This window comes from Neolamprologus brichardi, chromosome 22 (assembly GCF_056152115.1).
Source record: "Neolamprologus brichardi isolate AB-2024 chromosome 22, ASM5615211v1, whole genome shotgun sequence".
NCBI classification, from domain to species: domain Eukaryota; kingdom Metazoa; phylum Chordata; class Actinopteri; order Cichliformes; family Cichlidae; genus Neolamprologus; species Neolamprologus brichardi.
The window spans coordinates 457501-477500 of NC_142124.1; the positions used below are offsets into that span (position 1 = coordinate 457501).

Here is a 20000-nt window from a genome sequence, read left to right on the forward strand (position 1 = left end):
GGCGTGTTTCAGCCGCTGTAATATCATCAGGTCCTCCTGACTGCAGGAACGAGCCGCAGACGCAGGCGAGAGAACGACCACAGGAAGTGAGTGGAAACATCCCAGACTGTGAAACCGGAGCTCTTGCAGGAATCTCCAGCGTCAGTGTGTCCTGGTGTCTCATTTTCATTCACGCAGATAAAATCAGACACTTTCTGCGCCTGTGGAGAAACGAGCCGTCCTTGTTTCACAAAGGCAAACGGAGCTTTTCAAAATAAAGCTGTGTTCAGTGAACGATGTGAGGATGAAAGCATGTGAAGATGAAGCTCTGGTCGGATCCGTCTGAGCAAACATCTGGTCTGCACATGTGGAATAACTCAGGTATTTCCTGCAGAAACACTTGAGTCAGTTTCCGCACGATGAACGCGGCGGCGCGTTACAGTCTGCACGCTTTCCTAACCTCATTTTGTACTTTTTCTCTGGACGTGTCAGGGATTCGCTGGAAACGCCGATGCTAATTTTTCCCTTCACACTCATTTGAGCGTGTGCTCTGCAGCACCGAGCCTTTCTCTCTCTATCACGAGGAATATTTGTTTCCTGTGAGCGTGTGCCGTCTGCAGGGACCTCCAAGCACACTTCATAAGAAAGGCTCGAGTCAGGAAGCCGCTCGCCTGGGAGCAAAACGCCGGCAGGGTGTTTGCACTCCGCCGTGCTTCCTCCAGCTCGCCCTGCGGCTGATTTGTTTACATCCATACAAACGTGCAGACGGGCTCGATGTGTTTCAGGTGTACGACGTCATCATTTAACCTAAAATCACTTTATCTGAGCTCTGTTCAGCACAGCATACCGCCGTGCAGACTCGTTGCCTAGCTGCGCCTCACTGTGGTCCACTCACACGCTCGGCGTCCTGAGCTGTCACACCGCAGACGCTGCAGGTGGTTATTTACGATGACCATCATATTGCTGACAGGAAATGATGGCGTCCTGCTCAGATGGCGGTGATGATGGAGGTGCAAACAGATGGTTTTGGTGCAAACGGTGTTTAGAGGAAGTGACACAGATGATCTCCGCCACAGCAGCGTGAACGACACGCGGCGGGCGTTGCCATGCAGACAGAGCAGAGAGGACGGGGTGAGATAAAAAGGAAGCGAGGAAGGAAACGGAGAGCAAGGCGAAGCTGTGATGCAAGAGGTGGAAAGGAGGAAGATGAGAGAGGAGCAGCAGCACAAAGACAGAGGAAGAGATCTGTGTCAGGAAGACGTGCAGCCGGGTCGGAGAGATTCACGGCGCTCTGACTCAGCACTTTGGTCACCGCAGCTTTTATGGGTTCGTCTTGTTTAAAGTCGGGGATGGATATCTGTGGAGGACCACAGCGCTGACTCTGCTGACGGCGGCGTTTTATAGGATGTTTAAAACGTCTTCCTGACGCGGCGAGGCGTTCACGTGCAGTCAGAAATGTGGACGCTGAGCATTGTTTCAGGATCAGAGAGTTTTGGTGCTGAGTCATTCCACTCGCCTGTTTTTGTCTCATTATTTTCTCACTGCTCTGCTGAAACTGAAGCTGATGGACGTGTCATTGAAACCGGAGCACGCAGAAACCTCTGCAGCCTGAAGCCGCACACCTGCCGCAGGCTGAGCTGCAGCTTCTGCTCTCAGAGGTGTTCCTGCAGAGCTGGAGGAGTTTCAGCTCCTCAAACTTCTGCTGAAAAGTAACAGATTCCCTCCGGGGAGAAGAAGGGATGAGGGAAGAGGAAGTTTAGCAGCTTATATAACTCCATGTGACGGCAGAAAATGGAGAAGCAGCTGCAGAATACTAAAGCAGGACAGCAGGAGGAGGCAGGTAGAAACATCCATGTGGTTTAACTCTTTAAAGCCGGTCAGAGCAGCACGCTCTGTTTTGCGTAATTATTTTTAAATCCCGGTAGCTCTGCAACCACGTGAGCTAGCGCAGTAACAAAAACATAATATTCCAGAAACACGCTTTGCCGATCCGATCAGCTGTTTGTAACACTTCCTACGTTGGAATAGACGTCAGCGTGAACTATCGCATGTCCACCATGACCTGCCCGAAACAGGAAGTGACGTCATTTTCGCGGAAATGTAGTTTTTTACCATCAGGGCCTCACGAGCCTATACTGGTGTTTTTAAAAGTTATGTTTGACTTTATGACTTTCTGTGTGGTTTCTGGGATGCTTAGGACTCATATTGCACTGCTGGAAATAGTTTATTTTGATGCATATGCTGCTTTTTTGCAAATTTGCATTATAATATTTATTTTCGTTTTTCCTGCAGTATATAAAAATTGGTGAATTTCAAAAATAAAACTATGAAGACACTCAAAATAAATTTCCTGTGGTGGGAAACTATTTTGTGCAACTTTTTTGTATTTACAGTTTTGAGGGATAAGCCTCTTAAATTTCTCTAACTAGAAATATATGTTAAAAAAACAAAAACGATTTTCAATTTTTTTGTAGTTTATTGCACTTTTTTGCAATTTATGTAATTACTATGCACTTAATGCAGACATATTATTAAAATCTGGGCTATAATGGTTGTATTGATGTATAGCAACTTGAAATGCTCCCAGAAATGGCTCCACAGCATGTAAACATATAATATAAGCTCTGGAGGACTTGGTTCTATGGTCGGTCTTAAAGGGTTAAAATCCAAACTGAACTCAGATATTTAGGGGGCGCTCTCAGATTCGGCCATGTTCACGCCGCTCCACCTTCCCCCCATGTCAACGACACGATCGATGAAGCATCAGTGACCCTCACAGGTCTGCCCACTTTACTGTAGCAACAACTGATGACGTCATAAAACGACAGCAGCTGGAACAGCTGGCTGGGTCGCTCAGGTGGGTGGTTAACGTTGCTCCTGCAGTCTGCATGTCTTATGCAGCACGCCGTGTCGCCTCACACGAACAAGCAGCACGCCGTGTCGCCTCACACGAACAAGCAGCACGCCGTGTCGCCTCACACGAACGCTGCGGCCTCCTCACGGCACAAACACCTGCAGCAGACACACCTGAGCGGGTCCAGGTTCAGTCCTGATGGTTCCACCGTTGCTCTGGTCGGCATCGCGGTGCCTGCTGTGTTTGGATGTGATTGACATCCCGGCTGGGAAAGGTCACATGGAGGACCGTTCATCAATGACGGGCAGCAGTGGGCGGGGCCGGCGGCACAGGTGGGCGGGGCCGGCAGTACAGGCGGGCGTGAAATTGCGCTGGAACCAAATATTTATTAGAGCCAGCAGCGTTTCCGTCCTGGGCGTGAAGTAACAGCGATGCTGTGAAAGCGCCTACGTACACATTTGTGTTCTTCAGCCGCACATGCCCGACCTGCCTCCACGCCATCAGCACCAAAACGCCATTCAGCATCAGCGGCGTTTTCTGGCTGACTGACGGAGTCTATTTCCATCCCCTCCTCCCCCGAGGCGCGCCCCTCTGCGTGAGCGAGGCGTTCAGGTGCCTGAACGCGGCTGGGATTTATAGCGACCTCCTCCTGTTCTCGCTCCTAACTTACAGCTCAGCCCACGCTGGTGGAAGCTGGAGCGAGCGCGGGGGCGGCTCGCGAAATGAAAACACTCGCAGAGGTAAATATAGAGCGACGAGGAAGCGCGAGCAAAATACTTCATAATAAATTCAGTTGAACGAATGTTCTGCAGCGCCCGCTCCTCCATAATTCATCCAACTTTTTTGGGTGGTGTGGTTTTATCTCTCTGGCGTGCAGACGGTCTGAGCGAGGAGGGAGCGCGTGCTCGCTGTGTACACAGGAAGCAGACACGTTCCCACGTGTGACGGCTTACAGCGCTGTGGGTCTGCGTGGCTGAGCTTCGGTGCTCTCGTGAAGCTGAGGATGATGTCAGAGGTGGTCCATCGCTCCCCGGCTCGGCTGAGCCGTTTGACGGTATCTTCGCGCCTGAGGTGCCGGCGCCGTCCTTCCCTCTCAGATGTAGTAAGAAGAGGAACACAGGTGTCAGAGGTCACCAGCACGTTTTACAGCGACGTGTTTTAGAGGCCTGCAGGTGACGCGTGAGGAGACGCCACCCAGAGCCCTCGGGTGGCGTCAGGCCGCATCCATCACCTGCTGGTCGATCTCCCGTGAACACACTGAGGCGTGGAGGAGGCGTCTCCGTCGCAGCTCTTTCCTGTGGCGTTCTGGGAGTGCAGTCTTCTTCACGTGCTCCCCGTTGTTCCTCTCTCTGACACACCTGGGCAATGATAACGCTGTCACATGGTTTGTGGTGAGCGTTCGCTTCATTTAAGGTTTGGGAAGCATGGAAAACGTCTCGGCGCCTCAGGAAACTCGCCGTGTTCCCTCTGTGGCTGTGACAGTGTTGCATGTTTGGTCACATGTTGTTGTAAACAGTGAACATTCACCCAAATGCCTCTTTTTGTGTGTTTGTCAGTAAGTGATGAATCCATCAGACACAAAGCGGAGGAAGAGAGTAAGACGGCGAGCAGCTGCCGGACAGCTGCCAACCAGCAGGCGTGTTGGCCGTACGGGCAGAGCGTGGTAAAGAGCTGGAAACACGCGTGCCAGATGAACTCGGCTCGGCGCGATCGGGCTGATGGATGCTTCTGTCACAGATCGCAGCAGCGTGGCAAACCCAGGATTCCAACACCTGGAAACGCTGCGCCGGCTTCCTGTCGATGCTGGCTCGCTTTTCTTGTTGTTTGGAAGAAAAGCTTTGAGCGCCGGACGCTGGCAGAGCGGCTCGGTAATAACTGCTGACAGATTTCAGATTTCCTGCTGAGCGTTTGAAGATGGCCCGTCTGTCCGACTGCCGTTAACCTGAGGCCTTTGAAGCTCAGGGTCACGTGCGAGGAAGTCGGGCGTGCGTTGGTTATGTAGCTGTGCGTGTTTGAGCAGATCAGCTGAGCGGACGCTCACACGGCTGGTAGCGAGTCGCAGCAGCAGGCACAACAGCTGCTGAAAGCGGGTCGTACTTGGATACGCGTCCCAGCTTTCCTCTCAGCATCGTCTCCATGGTGATCATTCCTGCTGCCACCATCATGACCCTCCCGAGCGATTGCTGTGGACGACCTTAGTCCTCGTGCTGAGGCCGATCCAGTCTCACAGTCAGAGGAGCGTAGGACACACACGGATGGTGTGAAGGCGGCGACATCATGGGCGTGTGCGTGCGTGAAGGCGTGACACATCAGTCAGTGAAAGCTGCTGACGGCCCGGGCGGAGACGCTCTCCTGGGATTCATCAGACGTGTCGGTGATGCGGACAGCTGGGAGGAATGCACGCCGCGTTGATTGGACTGGGAGTGTTGGGAAACTCGCTCCTGTGTTGACATGTTTTATCTTTCTAACAGCCCACTGGCGTCTGTGTGGCGAGCAGCGAGGACGGCGTTACTCTCTCCACTTTTTTGTCCCGTGTGGCTGTGAAATCCTGATTTGTTGCCTCTTTAAAAATGGATTTGAAGGTCAGGTGGAGGCGCTGGTGGTGATGGAGTCAGAGACGGTAAACAGCAGGGACAAAACGGCGAGCAGGAGACGCTGAGCGGAAAGTAAATGACTTCATTTACAGCAGCTTTACTGATACTGTGCGCGTGTGTGTTTCATGGTCACTTCTCGTCCCCGTCTGTCTTCGGGCTGGACGACCTTCCTCCCTTTAATTGGACGAGCTCCTGTGGCCTTCGCACGGAGCCGTGTGCTGCAGATGAACCATGTGACAAAATCTGATTAAATGTTGTCCCGTCACCTGTCACTGATTAAGCTCCCCGGCAACAGTAACCAGCAGCGCCGCGTCTGGCTTTGTTCGATGTTTCACCGTCCTGATTGTCGTCTCCTCCCTCTCCTTGTTCCGTGTCTGCAGGGCGGGGTTTGAGCAGGATATCGAGGGCGACCACTCGTTTCATCCGGACAGCTGCCGCGGTGAGATAAACCTGCAGGTTACACCCACAGTGCTACACCCACAGTGCTACACCCACAGTGCTACACCCACAGTGCGCATGATAACAGCTGTATGCGTGTTTGTGTGGACCGAGGGTCCTGCTTACCTGCACGGTTCCACCAGACTGGTTCTATAGAAGGTCCCCAACTCAGACACTGCAATGATCCCTGCAAACATCCATCTAGCTATTCATCCTTTCATCCATCTACTCATCCGTCCATCCATCCATCTATTCATCTTTCTATTCATCCATCCATCCATCCATCTATTCATCCATTCATCCATCCATCTATTCATCCATTCATCTATTCATCTATTCATCCATCCATCCATTCATCTATTCATCCATTCATCCATCCATTCATTCATCCATTCATCCATCCATCCATTCATCCATTCATCTATCCATCCATCCATTCATCAATCCATCTATTCATCTATTCATCTATTCATCTATTCATCCATCCATCCATCCATCTATTCATCTATTCATCCATCCATCTATTCATCCATCCATCCATTCATCTATCCATCCATCCATTCATCGATCCATCTATTCATCTATTCATCCATTCATCCATTCATCCATCCATCTATTCATCTTTCTATTCATCCATCCATCCATCCATCTATTCATCCATTCATCCATCCATCTATTCATCCATCCATCTATTCATCTATTCATCCATCCATCCATTCATCCATTCATCTATCCATCCATCCATTCATCGATTCATCTATTCATCCATCCATCCATTCATCCATCCATCTATTCAGCTATTCATCCATCCATCTATTCATCCATCCATTCATCCATCCATCCATCTATCCGTCCATTCATCCATCCATCCATCCATTCATCCATCCACCCACCCATCCATTCATCCATCCATCTATTCATCCATCCATTCATCCATCCATCTATTCATCCATTCATCCATCCATCCATCTATTCATCCATCCATCCACCCATCCATCTATTTATCCATCCATTCATCCATCCATCCATCCATCCATCTATTCATCCATCCACTCATCCATCCATACATCTATTCATCCATCCATTCATCGATCCATCTATTCATCTATTCATCCATACATCCATCCATCTATTCATCCATACATCCATCCATCTATTCATCCATCCATCTATTCATCCATCCATCCATTCATCTATTCATCTATCCATCCATTCATCCATCCATCCATTCATCCATCCACCCACCCATCCATTCATCCATCCATCTCTTCATCCATCCATTCATCGATCCATCTATTCATCTATTCATCCATCCATCCATTCATCCATCCAGCTATTCATCCATCCATCCATTCATCCATTCATCTATCCATCCATCCATTCATCGATCCATCTATTCATCTATTCATCCATTCATCTAGCTATTCATCCATCCATTCATTCAATTCAATTCAATTTTATTTATATAGCGCCAAATCACAACAAATGTCGCCTCAAGGCGACATTTTCATCCATCTACCCACCCATCCATTCATCCATCCATCCATCTATTCATGCATCCACCCAACCACCAATCCATTTCTCCATACATCCATCCTTTCATCCATCCTTTCTTTATCTATAATCCATCTTTCACCCACCTGTCCATACACACACACACACACACACACACACACACACACATTATCTCTAATCCATCAGCTCAGCTTCTGTCAGCAGGTCTGATGAGAGGGGTCTGGGTTGAACTTTCAAAATAAGAGCAGCAGCACTGTAAGTAGAAATCTGCTATGAGTAGCATGGCTTTGTTCAGTTCACTGCAAAAAAAGAGTTACCATGGCAACCTGCCCAAGTAAGGTCCATGTGTGACCATTTGTCAAAGCAACAAACAGGAAGTGTGACACTCAGGTCTATGCACAAACACAGAGAGGTACAGGAAGTGAAGTGGAGAATAAATGAGATGAATCTGTTTTATTTTGAATCTGTGCAGCTGACGTGTTGGCTACGACACGGAACCAGGAGTCCACCGCCGACTCCGCCTACGGTAAGAAACCTTTCTTCTTCTGTTGTTAGTGTTGATCAGAGGGCTGTGGGTCCTCACAGTGACCGTATAAACATGACCTTTTGTGACCTACATATGCAAACGGATTAAAGGTGTGTGTAAGGACAGGCCAGTATGAGCAGATACGTCCTGTTACCTTCTGCTTCTGACGCTAATGAAGGTCCAAGCACTGACTTTAAGATTATTCAGATGGGAGTTTGAGTGAAAAAGTCTGTCAGCGAGCGTGGAACCTGGAGGACGTGACTCTGAGGAACGTCATCATCTCCACTGCTAACGAGCTCCGGCTTGACCGTTGACGTACAGTAGCTCGTCGCGCGGTTTGACATCATTACCCTCGCTAGTTCCCAGCCCCACAGATCAAACGCAGCTGCCTGCTCTGTATTCAGGCTGCAGCTCGCCTGCTACCTGCCTGTCAGGAGTCCTGCTGGGAAGCCAGCCGGCGTATTGTCATTCAGAGCGCCGGCAGACCCACGCAGTGAATCCATTAAGGCTCCGGGAGCTGCATTACTGTGATTAAAGCCGGAGAGGGGACAGGCGTGCGCGTCGCTGATAGGCGCTCTACTTGACTTCAGCCGACTTCGTCTTTCAGGAGTGCGTTGAGTGTTCTCGAGAGGCGGCGGCGCGTCAGCAGCCACAATAGCAGTGATGAAATGGAGGAAGGTGAACGGAGCGGGTCACCGTGCTGTGAAGGCGACGGTGAATCAGGAGCAGGAGGAAGTGAGGAGATGAAGGGGCGCATAGTAAAACATCACAGACGTAATCAGGTCTGACAGGCTGAGCTCCTGTAGGCCACGCCCTGTAAGTGACTGCAAGCCACTTTGGAGCCCACCTCCACCCCAGCTGCGCTCATGATGTCACTGTTTGATGGCTGTGACTGAGTTATCACCTGCGTGTGTGCATGAAGCTGATATTAACATGTATGAGCCGTGTGTGAGTCTCCAGTGTGAACTTCCTCGTTCACACGTCAGCCTCGGCGTGTCCTGTTTGTCGAGTGAAGTTTGACATCAGCAGCATGTGAAACGTCTGTTTTTCTGAGCTGCATCCATGTTTGTGATGTTTGTGCACGCAGCAGTGCGAGCGTGATGCTGTGTGCACGCCGGCTGCGCTCAGGTGTTTGTGCACTTCAGCTCCGCCCCTCATTTGCCTCCTAAATCGGTGAAACGGCAGCAGGAAGCGAGCATAAAGCCGCAGCCTGCAGTCATGTACACACCGGGTTATAGAACAAAGACTTCCCCGTGATCGATACCCGTGTGCAGGCGACGAGCGCCGACTGACTGAAATGATTGCAGACGTAGCAGATGCGAAGCAGCGGGGACGCTGCGGCGTGCTTGCAGGGATTCGTCTCCTGACTCGAGCTAATCGTATCGTGATTACCTCTCCTTTCAGTTTCAGGGTTTATTGATGCCTGCGGGGATCGCGCCGCAGCTCGATAAACATGCAGGGTGACTCTGTCCGTGCTCGCCGCCGCGCCCGTGTTTCACACTCAGTGTGGAGCTCTGATTGTAAGAGAGCTGCTGCTGCTGCCCTGGTGGCCTGATAGCAGGCACCTCCTTCATAATGGCGTCTGAACCATTAACTTCCTGGTGTCGGGCAGCCGGGCGTGAAGGACTCAGACAACAATGAATGAGTGATGTTTGAGCACACGTTCATCCACAGCGCCACGCTAGAGTGGCTGTCGTTACTGTAATGACATCGTTTTGCAGGGAATGGTTCCCATAACAACGTTTTCTCTGCAAATTGGTTCTTTAATGTCGTGCGACGCGGCCCCGTGGACTCGCCGTGGACTCGCTGCACTGAGATTGGCCTCATGCAGCAGTGCGCTATTTTCATTAGAGGAGCGCCGGTGTTCTGGGAATCCATCCTACCTGACAAACCATCCTACCCGTTGTTTCTGCGCATGCGCACAACACGAAATTAAGTGCCAAACCATCCGTCCGATCCAGGAAATGAAGTTAGCGCGTTAGCGTGGGTCCGACAGACCGGGCTCTGGTCGGCGTTCACACACCTGTCAGGCCGACAGGCGTCACGGATGATGATGTAAAACCACGAGAACGATCATCAAACCTCTCAGCTGCTGGTTTGTGATGTCACTTTGTCCTGCTGACGGGACACGCGTGAACTCGTCCTCACCGAGAAGCGAGCGCCGCGATCGGCCGCAGACCCAAGCGGTCTGAGGGGGGTTGTGCTGCCGCGGGGAGGAGATGGCGTCCGGCGTTCTTCCATCTTTTTAATGACATGAAAGTGAGCGCTGACATTTAAAGGACGCTCGCAGCTCTGACCTGTTCAGCGTCTTATGTGACATTTGTTTGAAGGTTTTCTCAGAATCGCTTCTCTGATCCTCCAACTGCATCAGGGGCTCCCACAAAGACTGTATATAAAAGATGGAGGCTCACCTGCCTCCTGGCTCCTCCCTGTATCTGAAACCTCGCAGTACGCATCCATCAAGCTGCACCTGTAGCATGTCAGCTTCTTAGGACGGGATGGACGAACAGTACTCACAGTATTCGGGTACTCAGTACTCACAGTACTCACAGTACTCACAGTACTCACAGTATTCGGGTACTCAGTACTCACAGTACTCAGTACTCACAGTATTCTCAGTACTCACAGTATTCTCAGTACTCACAGTACTCAGTACTCACAGTACTCACAGTACTCACAGTACTCAGAGTACTCACAGTATTTGGGTACTCAGTAGTCACAGTACTCACAGTACTCACAGTACTCAGAGTACTCACAGTATTTGGGTACTCAGTAGTCACAGTACTCACAGTACTCACAGTATTCTCAGTACTCACAGTACTCAGTACTCACAGTACTCAAAGTACTCACAGTACTCAGAGTACTCAGTACTCACAGTACTCAGTACTCACAGTATTCTCAGTACTCACAGTACTCAGTACTCACAGTACTCACAGTACTCGGGTACTCAGTACTCACAGTACTCAGTACTCACAGTACTCAGTACTCACAGTACTCACAGTATTCGGGTACTCAGTACTCACAGTACTCACAGTACTCACAGTACTCACAGTATTCACAGTACTCACAGTACTCACAGTATTCACAGTACTCACAGTACTCAGTACTCACAGTACTCACAGTACTCACAGTATTCGGGTACTCAGTACTCACAGTACTCACAGTATTCGGGTACTCAGTACTCACAGTACTCACACTTCTCTCAGTACTCACACTTCTCTCAGTACTCACAGTACTCTCAGTACTCACAGTACTCTCAGTACTCTCAGTACTCACAGTACTCAGTGCTCACAGTACTCAGTGCTCACAGTACTCACAGTACTCACAGTATTCTCAGTACTCACAGTACTCAGTACTCACAGTACTCACAGTACTCAGTACTCACAGTATTTTTAGTACTCACAGTACTCAGTACTCACAGTACTCACAGTACTCAGTACTCACAGTACTCAGTACTCACAGTACTCACAGTATTCGGGTACTCAGTACTCACAGTACTCACAGTATTCACAGTACTCACAGTACTCACAGTATTCACAGTACTCACAGTACTCAGTACTCACAGTACTCACAGTACTCACAGTATTCGGGTACTCAGTACTCACAGTACTCACACTTCTCTCAGTACTCACAGTACTCTCAGTACTCACAGTACTCTCAGTACTCTCAGTACTCACAGTACTCACAGTACTCTCAGTACTCACAGTACTCAGTGCTCACAGTACTCAGTGCTCACAGTACTCACAGTACTCACAGTATTCTCAGTACTCACTCACAGTACTCAGTACTCACAGTACTCACAGTACTCACAGTATTCTCAGTACTCACAGTACTCAGTACTCACAGTACTCACAGTACTCACAGTATTCGGGTACTCAGTACTCACAGTACTCTCAGTACTCAGTACTCACAGTACTCACAGTATTCGGGTACTCAGTACTCACAGTACTCACAGTATTCGGGTACTCAGTACTCACAGTACTCACACTTCTCTCAGTACTCACAGTACTCTCAGTACTCACAGTACTCAGTACTCTCAGTACTCACAGTACTCAGTGCTCACAGTACTCACAGTACTCAGTACTGTCAGTACTCACAGTACTCACAGTACTCACACTTCTCTCAGTACTCAGTGCTCACAGTACTCACAGTACTCAGTACTCACAGTACTCACAGTACTCAGTACTCACAGTACTCAGTGCTCACAGTACTCACACTTCTCTCAGTGCTCACAGTACTCAGTACTCACAGTACTCAGTACTCACAGTACTCAGTACTCTCAGTACTCACACTTCTCTCAGTGCTCACGGTACTCACTCACAGTACTCAGTACTCACAGTACTCAGTACTCTCAGTACTCAGTACTCACAGTACTCAGTACTCACAGTACTCTCAGTACTCACAGTATTCGAGTACTCACAGTACTCTCAGTACTCACAGTACTCAGTGCTCACAGTACTCACAGTACTCAGTACTCACAGTACTCACAGTACTCACACTTCTCTCAGTACTCAGTGCTCACAGTACTCACAGTACTCAGTACTCACAGTACTCAGTGCTTACAGTACTCAGTACTCTCAGTACTCACACTTCTCTCAGTGCTCACAGTACTCACTCACAGTACTCAGTACTCACAGTACTCAGTACTCTCAGTACTCACACTTCTCTCAGTACTCACAGTACTCAGTGCTCACAGTACTCACACTTCTCTCAGTGCTCACAGTACTCAGTACTCACAGTACTCAGTACTCTCAGTACTCACACTTCTCTCAGTGCTCACAGTACTCTCAGTACTCACAGTACTCAGTACTCACAGTACTCAGTACTCTCAGTACTCACACTTCTCTCAGTACTCACAGTACTCACAGTACTCTCAGTACTCAGTACTCACAGTACTCAGTACTCACAGTACTCTCAGTACTCACAGTATTCGAGTACTCACAGTACTCTCAGTACTCACAGTACTCATTGCTCACAGTACTCACAGTACTCAGTACTGTCAGTACTCACAGTACTCACAGTACTCAGTACTCACAGTACTCAGTGCTCACAGTACTCAGTACTCTCAGTACTCACACTTCTCTCAGTGCTCACAGTACTCTCAGTACTCACAGTACTCAGTACTCTCAGTACTCACACTTCTCTCAGTACTCACAGTACTCACACTTCTCTCAGTGCTCACAGTACTCAGTACTCACAGTACTCAGTACTCTCAGTACTCACACTTCTCTCAGTGCTCACAGTACTCTCAGTACTCACAGTACTCAGTACTCACAGTACTCAGTACTCTCAGTACTCACACTTCTCTCAGTACTCACAGTACTCACAGTACTCTACCTGGTGCTGTGAGTTTCTTCAGCAGTCTGTCTCGCGGCGCTCACCTTAACCTGTTGCAGCGCTTAGAACAGCTGATCATGTGACAGCTGTGAGCAGGGGCGGGGCCTCGAGCCTGTTATTGACCCATCAAACCTGCAGAGTGCAGCCTGCTCAGGGGTCACATTCATATCACCATAGCAACGCTGTGATCACACACACTTTCAGCCTGCGTCGCTGCTGTAGCTCCAGGAGCGTGGGAGGTTGTTGTTATTGGGAGCTGCTGTTACTCTGTGTGTGTGGTGGCGAGCCGCGAGGTTTACGAGGACGCTCTGAGACGTGTGACCTGTAGTTTAGCTGCAGACTTTGTTGTGTGTGTCGTGTTGCAGCTCAGGACGGCGTGAACGAGCACCGCCTTTATCTCTGTGATAGAAAGCAGTAGCCTCGCCGCACGCCCTCCAGAAGAGACGACACCCTAATTACAGTGTGTGCGCCGGCGACACGGAGCGTGTGATTACAGCGGCGCGCTGACGGCTCCAGCGCACAAAAACAAAAGCGTGTGTGTCGCCTAAAGTGTGAAGTGTGTGTGATCATGTGTTTGCCAAATGCTTTGGCGAGAGCGTTCGCATCTCAGAGTGTGTGAGAGCAGGAAAAAGAGCCATCACAGTGTGTTAAAGTGTTTTTTAATGAGCTGGAGCTCTTACAAATGGACTGAGCGTGTCGTGTGGCTCACGCTGAAAAGGCGGGGATGAGAGCTGTGAGGAAGCAGCCAGAAGCTGTTGTGTTGACGCTAATTGTCTTCATTTTCTCCGACTGAAAGCAGCTTCGCTGGACAGATTTCAGGCGGCCGTTTGTTGCTAACGAGCGCCCGCCTTCTTCAAGTGATGGCGCTGATAGCTTTGACGCTCTCGGCTCTCAGAACAGGAAGTGACAGGGAGAGTGAGACGGGGTGAGCTCTGTGTGTGATGGTGTCTCCACCCTGCAGTGGCTCTGGTGCTTAGACATGGTCACAGGTGAGGGGAGGAGCAGAGTGTGAAGGTGACAGCGTCACCTAGACCAGCCCTCGCCCCAAAAACGTATGCTGGAGTTTTCCTCCCCACTGTCGCCAAGCGCCTGCTGGCCTGTTATGGTGCAATTGTTGGGGTTTCCCTGTGTTATTCCAGGGGCTCTACCTTACAGTACAAAGCAGCCTGAGGCAGGCGTCGTCATGGAGACGTGATGGTCAGAGCCTGAGAGTGTTAATGAGGGGAACTGTGTCACAGGGGGGGACATAGGGAGACAGCGGGGACACAGGGAGACACAGGGAGACACAGCGGGGACACAGCGGGACACAGGGAGACACAGGGAGACAGGGGGACACAGGGAGACACAGGGGGGACACAGCGGGACACAGGGAGACACAGGGAGACAGGGGGACACAGGGAGACACAGGGGGGACACAGGGGGACACAAGGGGGACACAGCGGGACACGGGGGCACAGGGAGACAGCGGGGACACAGGGGGACACAGGAAGACAGCGGGGACACAGGGAGACACAGGGGGGACACAGGAAGACACAGGAAGACACAGCGGGGACACAGGGAGACACAGGGGGGACACAGGAAGACACAGGGAGACACAGCGGGGACACAGGGAGACACAGGGGGGACACAGGGGGGACACAGGGAGACACAGCGGGGACACAGGCAGACACAGCGGGACACAGGGAGACACAGGGAGACAGGGGGGCACAGGGGGACACAGGGAGACACAGGGGGGCAAAGGGGGCACAGGAGGACACAGGAAGACACAGCGGGACACAAGGGGGACACAGCGGGACACGGGGGCACAGGGAGACAGCGGGGACACAGGGGGACACAGGAAGACAGCGGGGACACAGCGGGACACAGGGAGACACAGCGGGGACACAGGGAGACACAGGGGGGACACAGGAAGACACAGCAGGACACAGCGGGACACAGCGGGGACACAGGGAGACACAGGGGGACACAAGGAGACAGCGGGGACACGGGGGGGCACAGGGAGACAGCGGGGACACAGGAAGAGACAGCGGGGACACAGGAAGAGACAGCGGGGACACAGGGGGACACAGGGAGACAGCGGGGACACAGGAAGAGACAGCGGGGACACAGGGGGACACAGCGGGGGACAGGGGAGTGGGCACCTCAGTGTGTGTGTGTGCACCTGTAAATGACTTGGTGAGGATGCCTCCATCACAGATCTTTTGGATTCTGAGACATGATGCTGAGGTTGGCTAAAGGTGAGAATGAAACATGAGTTCAGGTGAATGTAGGACACTTTGAAGTGCTGAGGACTCGTCTGTGTTTCTCTTCTTCAAACTTCAAAAAGCTGTTTGACTTTTCCAGCACCGAGTCAGCAACGAGGGGCTTCATTAGAAGGTCCTCACAAACATGTACAAACACCTGTGTGTGTGTGTGTGTGTGTGTCTCTTTGCTGACCTTCCCTCATCAGTCTTGATTGACTCGACCAATCAGCAGTCTGCAGTCTCTTCACGGCGCACAAACACAGTGAGACACCCACATAGATTGATCTGGTCGATGAAAACACAATATGGAGCTCAGTGGGAATCAATCAACAACAAGAAGCACACGGGCGGAGGTGTTTCACACCATCAGGTGTGTGTCCGTGTGTGTACACGGTACGTGTTGTGTAGCTCATATATATCTTGTGTATACAAAGTGCAGGTCTCTGGCGTCACTGGGCGGATGGATACGTGATGTCTCCACAGTTCATCCAAACAGGCGAGCTGCGTCGGGTTCGACGGCGCCCTTGGGCGTGTGTGCTGCTGTTTCTGAGGCGGGCCCAAAGCCAATGTCTCTAAATGTTCCCCGTGGGTCGTCTGACCTCTGAGCGTGGTGCTGGGAGGGGCCAGCTGTTTACCTCTGTGCAGGTGTGAGAAAGATGAAGCTAAGAAGATAACAGAGACGGGGAGGAGATGTGAAGCTTCCTGCCGAGCTGAGCAGGAGAACGCAGCGTGGGGACTGAAGACGGCGTTTTATGTTGTTTCCCGCACATGAAGGAAAGCAGCTGTTTAATACGTCAGCTGAGAAACCGGAAGCGTGGCGAGCTTCATACGTGTCTGATGACAACGGTGGACGTCATCAGGGTAACGTAATGAGGGCAGCTTCAGAGCTGAAAGTGTGACGGAGTGTAGAGGACGCACACATACACCACAAAGGAAATGGACTCACGTGTCCTGACAAAGATGCCATTAAATGCCACTAAAGGCTTGAGCGTACTCAGTGCTGCCTGCATCATCACTCCGTCACCGTGGTTACTTTCATGTTGCTGTGGCAGCAGCTGCAGATGGCGAGCGTTGTGTCAGAGCGCACTCAGAGGTTTGGTTCCCGTAAGTCGAGCTGCTGAACGATGCATCAAAAGTAGCAGCAGCTGAAAATCCAATCAAACCTGGAGCTCAAAGGCAGCTGTGAGCCCACAGCCTGACCCTTAGTACCATATCACCCTATCAGAGCACTTCACTCTCGCTCTGCAGGCCTACTTGTTGTTCCTGAGTATTTAAAAGTAGAATGGGAGGCAGAGCCTTCAGTTTCTGTGGAACCAGCTTCCAGTTTGGATTCAGGAGACACTATCTCTACTTTTAAGATTTCCTTTTTGCTAAAGCATATAGTTAGGGCTGGACCAGGTGACCCTGAATCCTCCCTTAGTGATGCTGCAATAGACGTAGGCTGCCGGGGATTCCCATGATGCACTGGGTGTTTCTTCTTCACTCTCTATGTGTTAACAGACCTCTCTGCACTGAATCGTATCTGTTATTAACCTCTTCCTGTCTCCTCTCTTCCTGTCTCCTCTCTCCTCTCTTCCTCTCTCCTCTCTCCTCTTTCCTCCTTCATCTGCACTCTCTCTCTCTCCCCCCTTTAATCCATGCCTGTCATTGCTCGCTCTGTCTCTCCTTCATCGCCCTCCTCGCTGCTCCTCCTCCTCACCCTCTGTCACTGGTGTCTGGCTCAGTGTGAATACCAATGGAGAACGAGTGGGCGAGAGAGCAGCAGAGGCAGAGAGAGAGCATGCTAATAGGGCAGAAGTTTCTGGAGCTTGACTCCCGCGTTTGGCTCGCCCGCCTCGGCCTTAGAGCCGCCGCTCGCGCCTTCTGAGGAGGAGCGACAGATGTGCGAGGCGTCTGCACTGAAGCAGCCATCAGAGCAGAAGCTCGGCTGTTTTCTGCCATCTTTGTCACCGCGCAGGAAGTCGTGGAAAAATAATTTGCCGTGAGCTCCGGGGAGACGCGATGGCGTGATAACTCTGCAGCTGTGCGCGTTTGTTCTCGGCGTACGACACGGCGTCGTGTCTCTGCGGTCGACTCGGAGGATCAAGGAGAAACTGGGGCGTGGTTAAATGTGTGGTCGCTTCTCGCCTCATCACCAAATGACTCCATGAAGCACGCACACACACCAGCTCCTCCATAACTACACACTGAGCTGTGGCTCTGCGCTGACCTTTGCCCCCGTTCTTACCAAACGGCGTGACCTCGTCCTGACCGCAGAAACTCGACCTCGGGTGGTTTGAGACGTGAACACGATGGCGAAAACTCGACCCCATCCGACATCTCCTCTTACTGAGATGGCTGCGAGCGGTCACGCCCTGCAGCTTGGTGATCGTTAAACCTACTTCCTCTCCTTTGTTAGCCAACTTCCTTCCTGGAAGTCCACTTTCAGCCAATCAGCATTCTAGTTTTCACACATGCTCAGTGAGAGTGAGAACTGCAGGGAGAGGAGCCATCTGTCCCAGAGGCCTCACAGCCAGAGAAGGACGTGTCTGATAAACCAACACGGTGCACGTTAGCTAAAACCTGCCGCTAGCAAGCAGGCTAACTTAGCATGCTAGCTAACAGCTGTATCCTCGAGCTAAAACTCCCACCCAGCGAGTCTGATATCACACCAAAACGCAGCAGTTCGGTCATATTCAGGCCTCAGGAAACTTTGAGGGACTCCGGTCATGCTGGAAGGAGCTGTGATCACGCGTGCACACGCCTACGTCATCACGCCGTGCACAACCGCACGCACACAGACTGAAAACACAGGCAGGAAAAAGGGTGTTTTGGTGAAATCCAAAAGCATTTAACACATAAGCTACATCCTCTGACACCACCTTACATCCACCTGTAACTCAGTCTTCAGCCCGTGTGACCTCACTGAGTCACATGATGACAGAGTGGGTCCCTGACTCTTAGGACCTCCCCCTCTGGGGTGAGACAGCTGCAGTGCAGATGTTTCAGACGTGGAGGTGCCGCGGCGTGTCCCTAAAGCCAGACTTCCTCTCTGTGGTACGCCACAGCGATGATGTCCTCACGCTCAGGTCACACATCCGTCTGCTTCGTTTAAAAACCTGCTTTCGTGTCGCCGTGCCGTCAGTCGTGCAGTTAATCTTCTTCCTTACAGAAGTGTTTTTAATCATCGGTGCGATGGCTTCGTGCTGAATCTGCTTAGAGTGGCTCATTTGTTTGATTGATTTCACTTGATTTTCTGGGACAGGAAGAGCTTGTGTATTGATCTGAGCTGCAAAGAGGAGACGGAGCGAGCAGAGGAGGAGTATGAGGAGAGAGATGGGGAGATGGAGGGAGGCATAAAGCCGCATGAGGCAGACAGATGAAAGGACGCAGAGAGGGAAAAGCTGAAGTTTCAGAGCGAAAGAAAAGAGCAAACAGTGACAGAAGAAGCGAGAAGACTGCACCCAGAAGATTTCACCCGCCACGCCACAAAGTTGTTTTTCCAATCCAGGCTGACAGCAGAGAGGGAGGAACTTTGAAAGTGACGGAGCAGAGAGAGACAGAAACAAAGAGCGAGGGCAGAGAATGAAACGCTGCTGCGTCGCGCTGTAATTAGCATAATATTCTTCTCTGTGCGTCTCCATCATCCTATTTATATCTGTCAGAGCGAGGACGGAGATGAAGGAGCGCAAATAACGAACATGAAATCCTGGCTGTTAGACACAGGGGAGTGTGTGTGTGTGTGTGTGTGTGTGTGTGTGTGTGTGTGTGTGTGTGTGTGTGTGTGTTAATCCTGGCTGGATGTGTAATGACTCTTCGCTCTTCAACACTATTGTGCATAAAACACAAATTTGTTCCTCGTATCAAAGTGAAGCCTCGGAGGCCCCGGGGCGATGCTGGCTTTGAGGTTAGAGATGGTTGCCAGTTCGAGTCCCGCGCCAGCGGGGAATGGGAATAAACCCCTCCCCCTGACGACCAGCAGTGCAGGGCGTGAAATTAGTTTTTTGTTTCTGGGGGTATATTTGGCCCTTTGATCAGGCTTTCGGGGACAAGCTGCTCCTTCTGAGCGGCTGAGACGAGCTATGAAATAATAAGAGGGAGCGAGCGGCGCCTAAGAGCAGCACGCCGCCTAAATGTGATGCATCGAGCTGCAGCAGGCGTCACGGAAAACCCTCGCCTCCTGGTAATGAGGCGCTAAGGTGGGAGTCTATCAGAAACAAGCTAGCTTGCATGTTAGTTCCAGCGTAAATCCGTTTTTACTGCAGCTGCTGTCGGACGCTGACCTGCCGACGGCCAGGTGAACAGCTCAGTATCAGAACACCTGTGCTGGATTACAGGGTGACGCAGACCCACAGATATCAGCTGTTTGACGATATCACAGCGTTAGCGTTGATAACAGCTGATGCATGAACATAAAGTGAGGTAGCGAACGCTACAAGTGTCCACTAGAGGGCGCTCTGCAGCTGCCCCGTTGACTGCACACGGCGGGTCAGGTGACTGTTTGTGTTTGGTGTGTCAGACGTTTACATCGCTGA

The 20000-nt window shown here is 51.0% G+C and overlaps 1 protein-coding gene across 3 annotated transcripts in view; it reads left to right on the top strand.

Moving 5' to 3' along the window:
• LOC148096516 (semaphorin-6D-like) overlaps positions 1-20000 on the top strand; it is a 105362-nt gene that overhangs the window by 75123 nt on the left and 10239 nt on the right. For all 3 annotated transcript variants that reach the window (XM_087834497.1, XM_087834499.1, XM_087834498.1), the window contains 2 exons: positions 5808-5866; positions 7853-7906. In XM_087834497.1, the coding sequence (XP_087690623.1) occupies positions 5808-5866; positions 7853-7906 (113 nt within the window). The remainder of the gene's footprint in view (positions 1-5807; positions 5867-7852; positions 7907-20000) is intronic.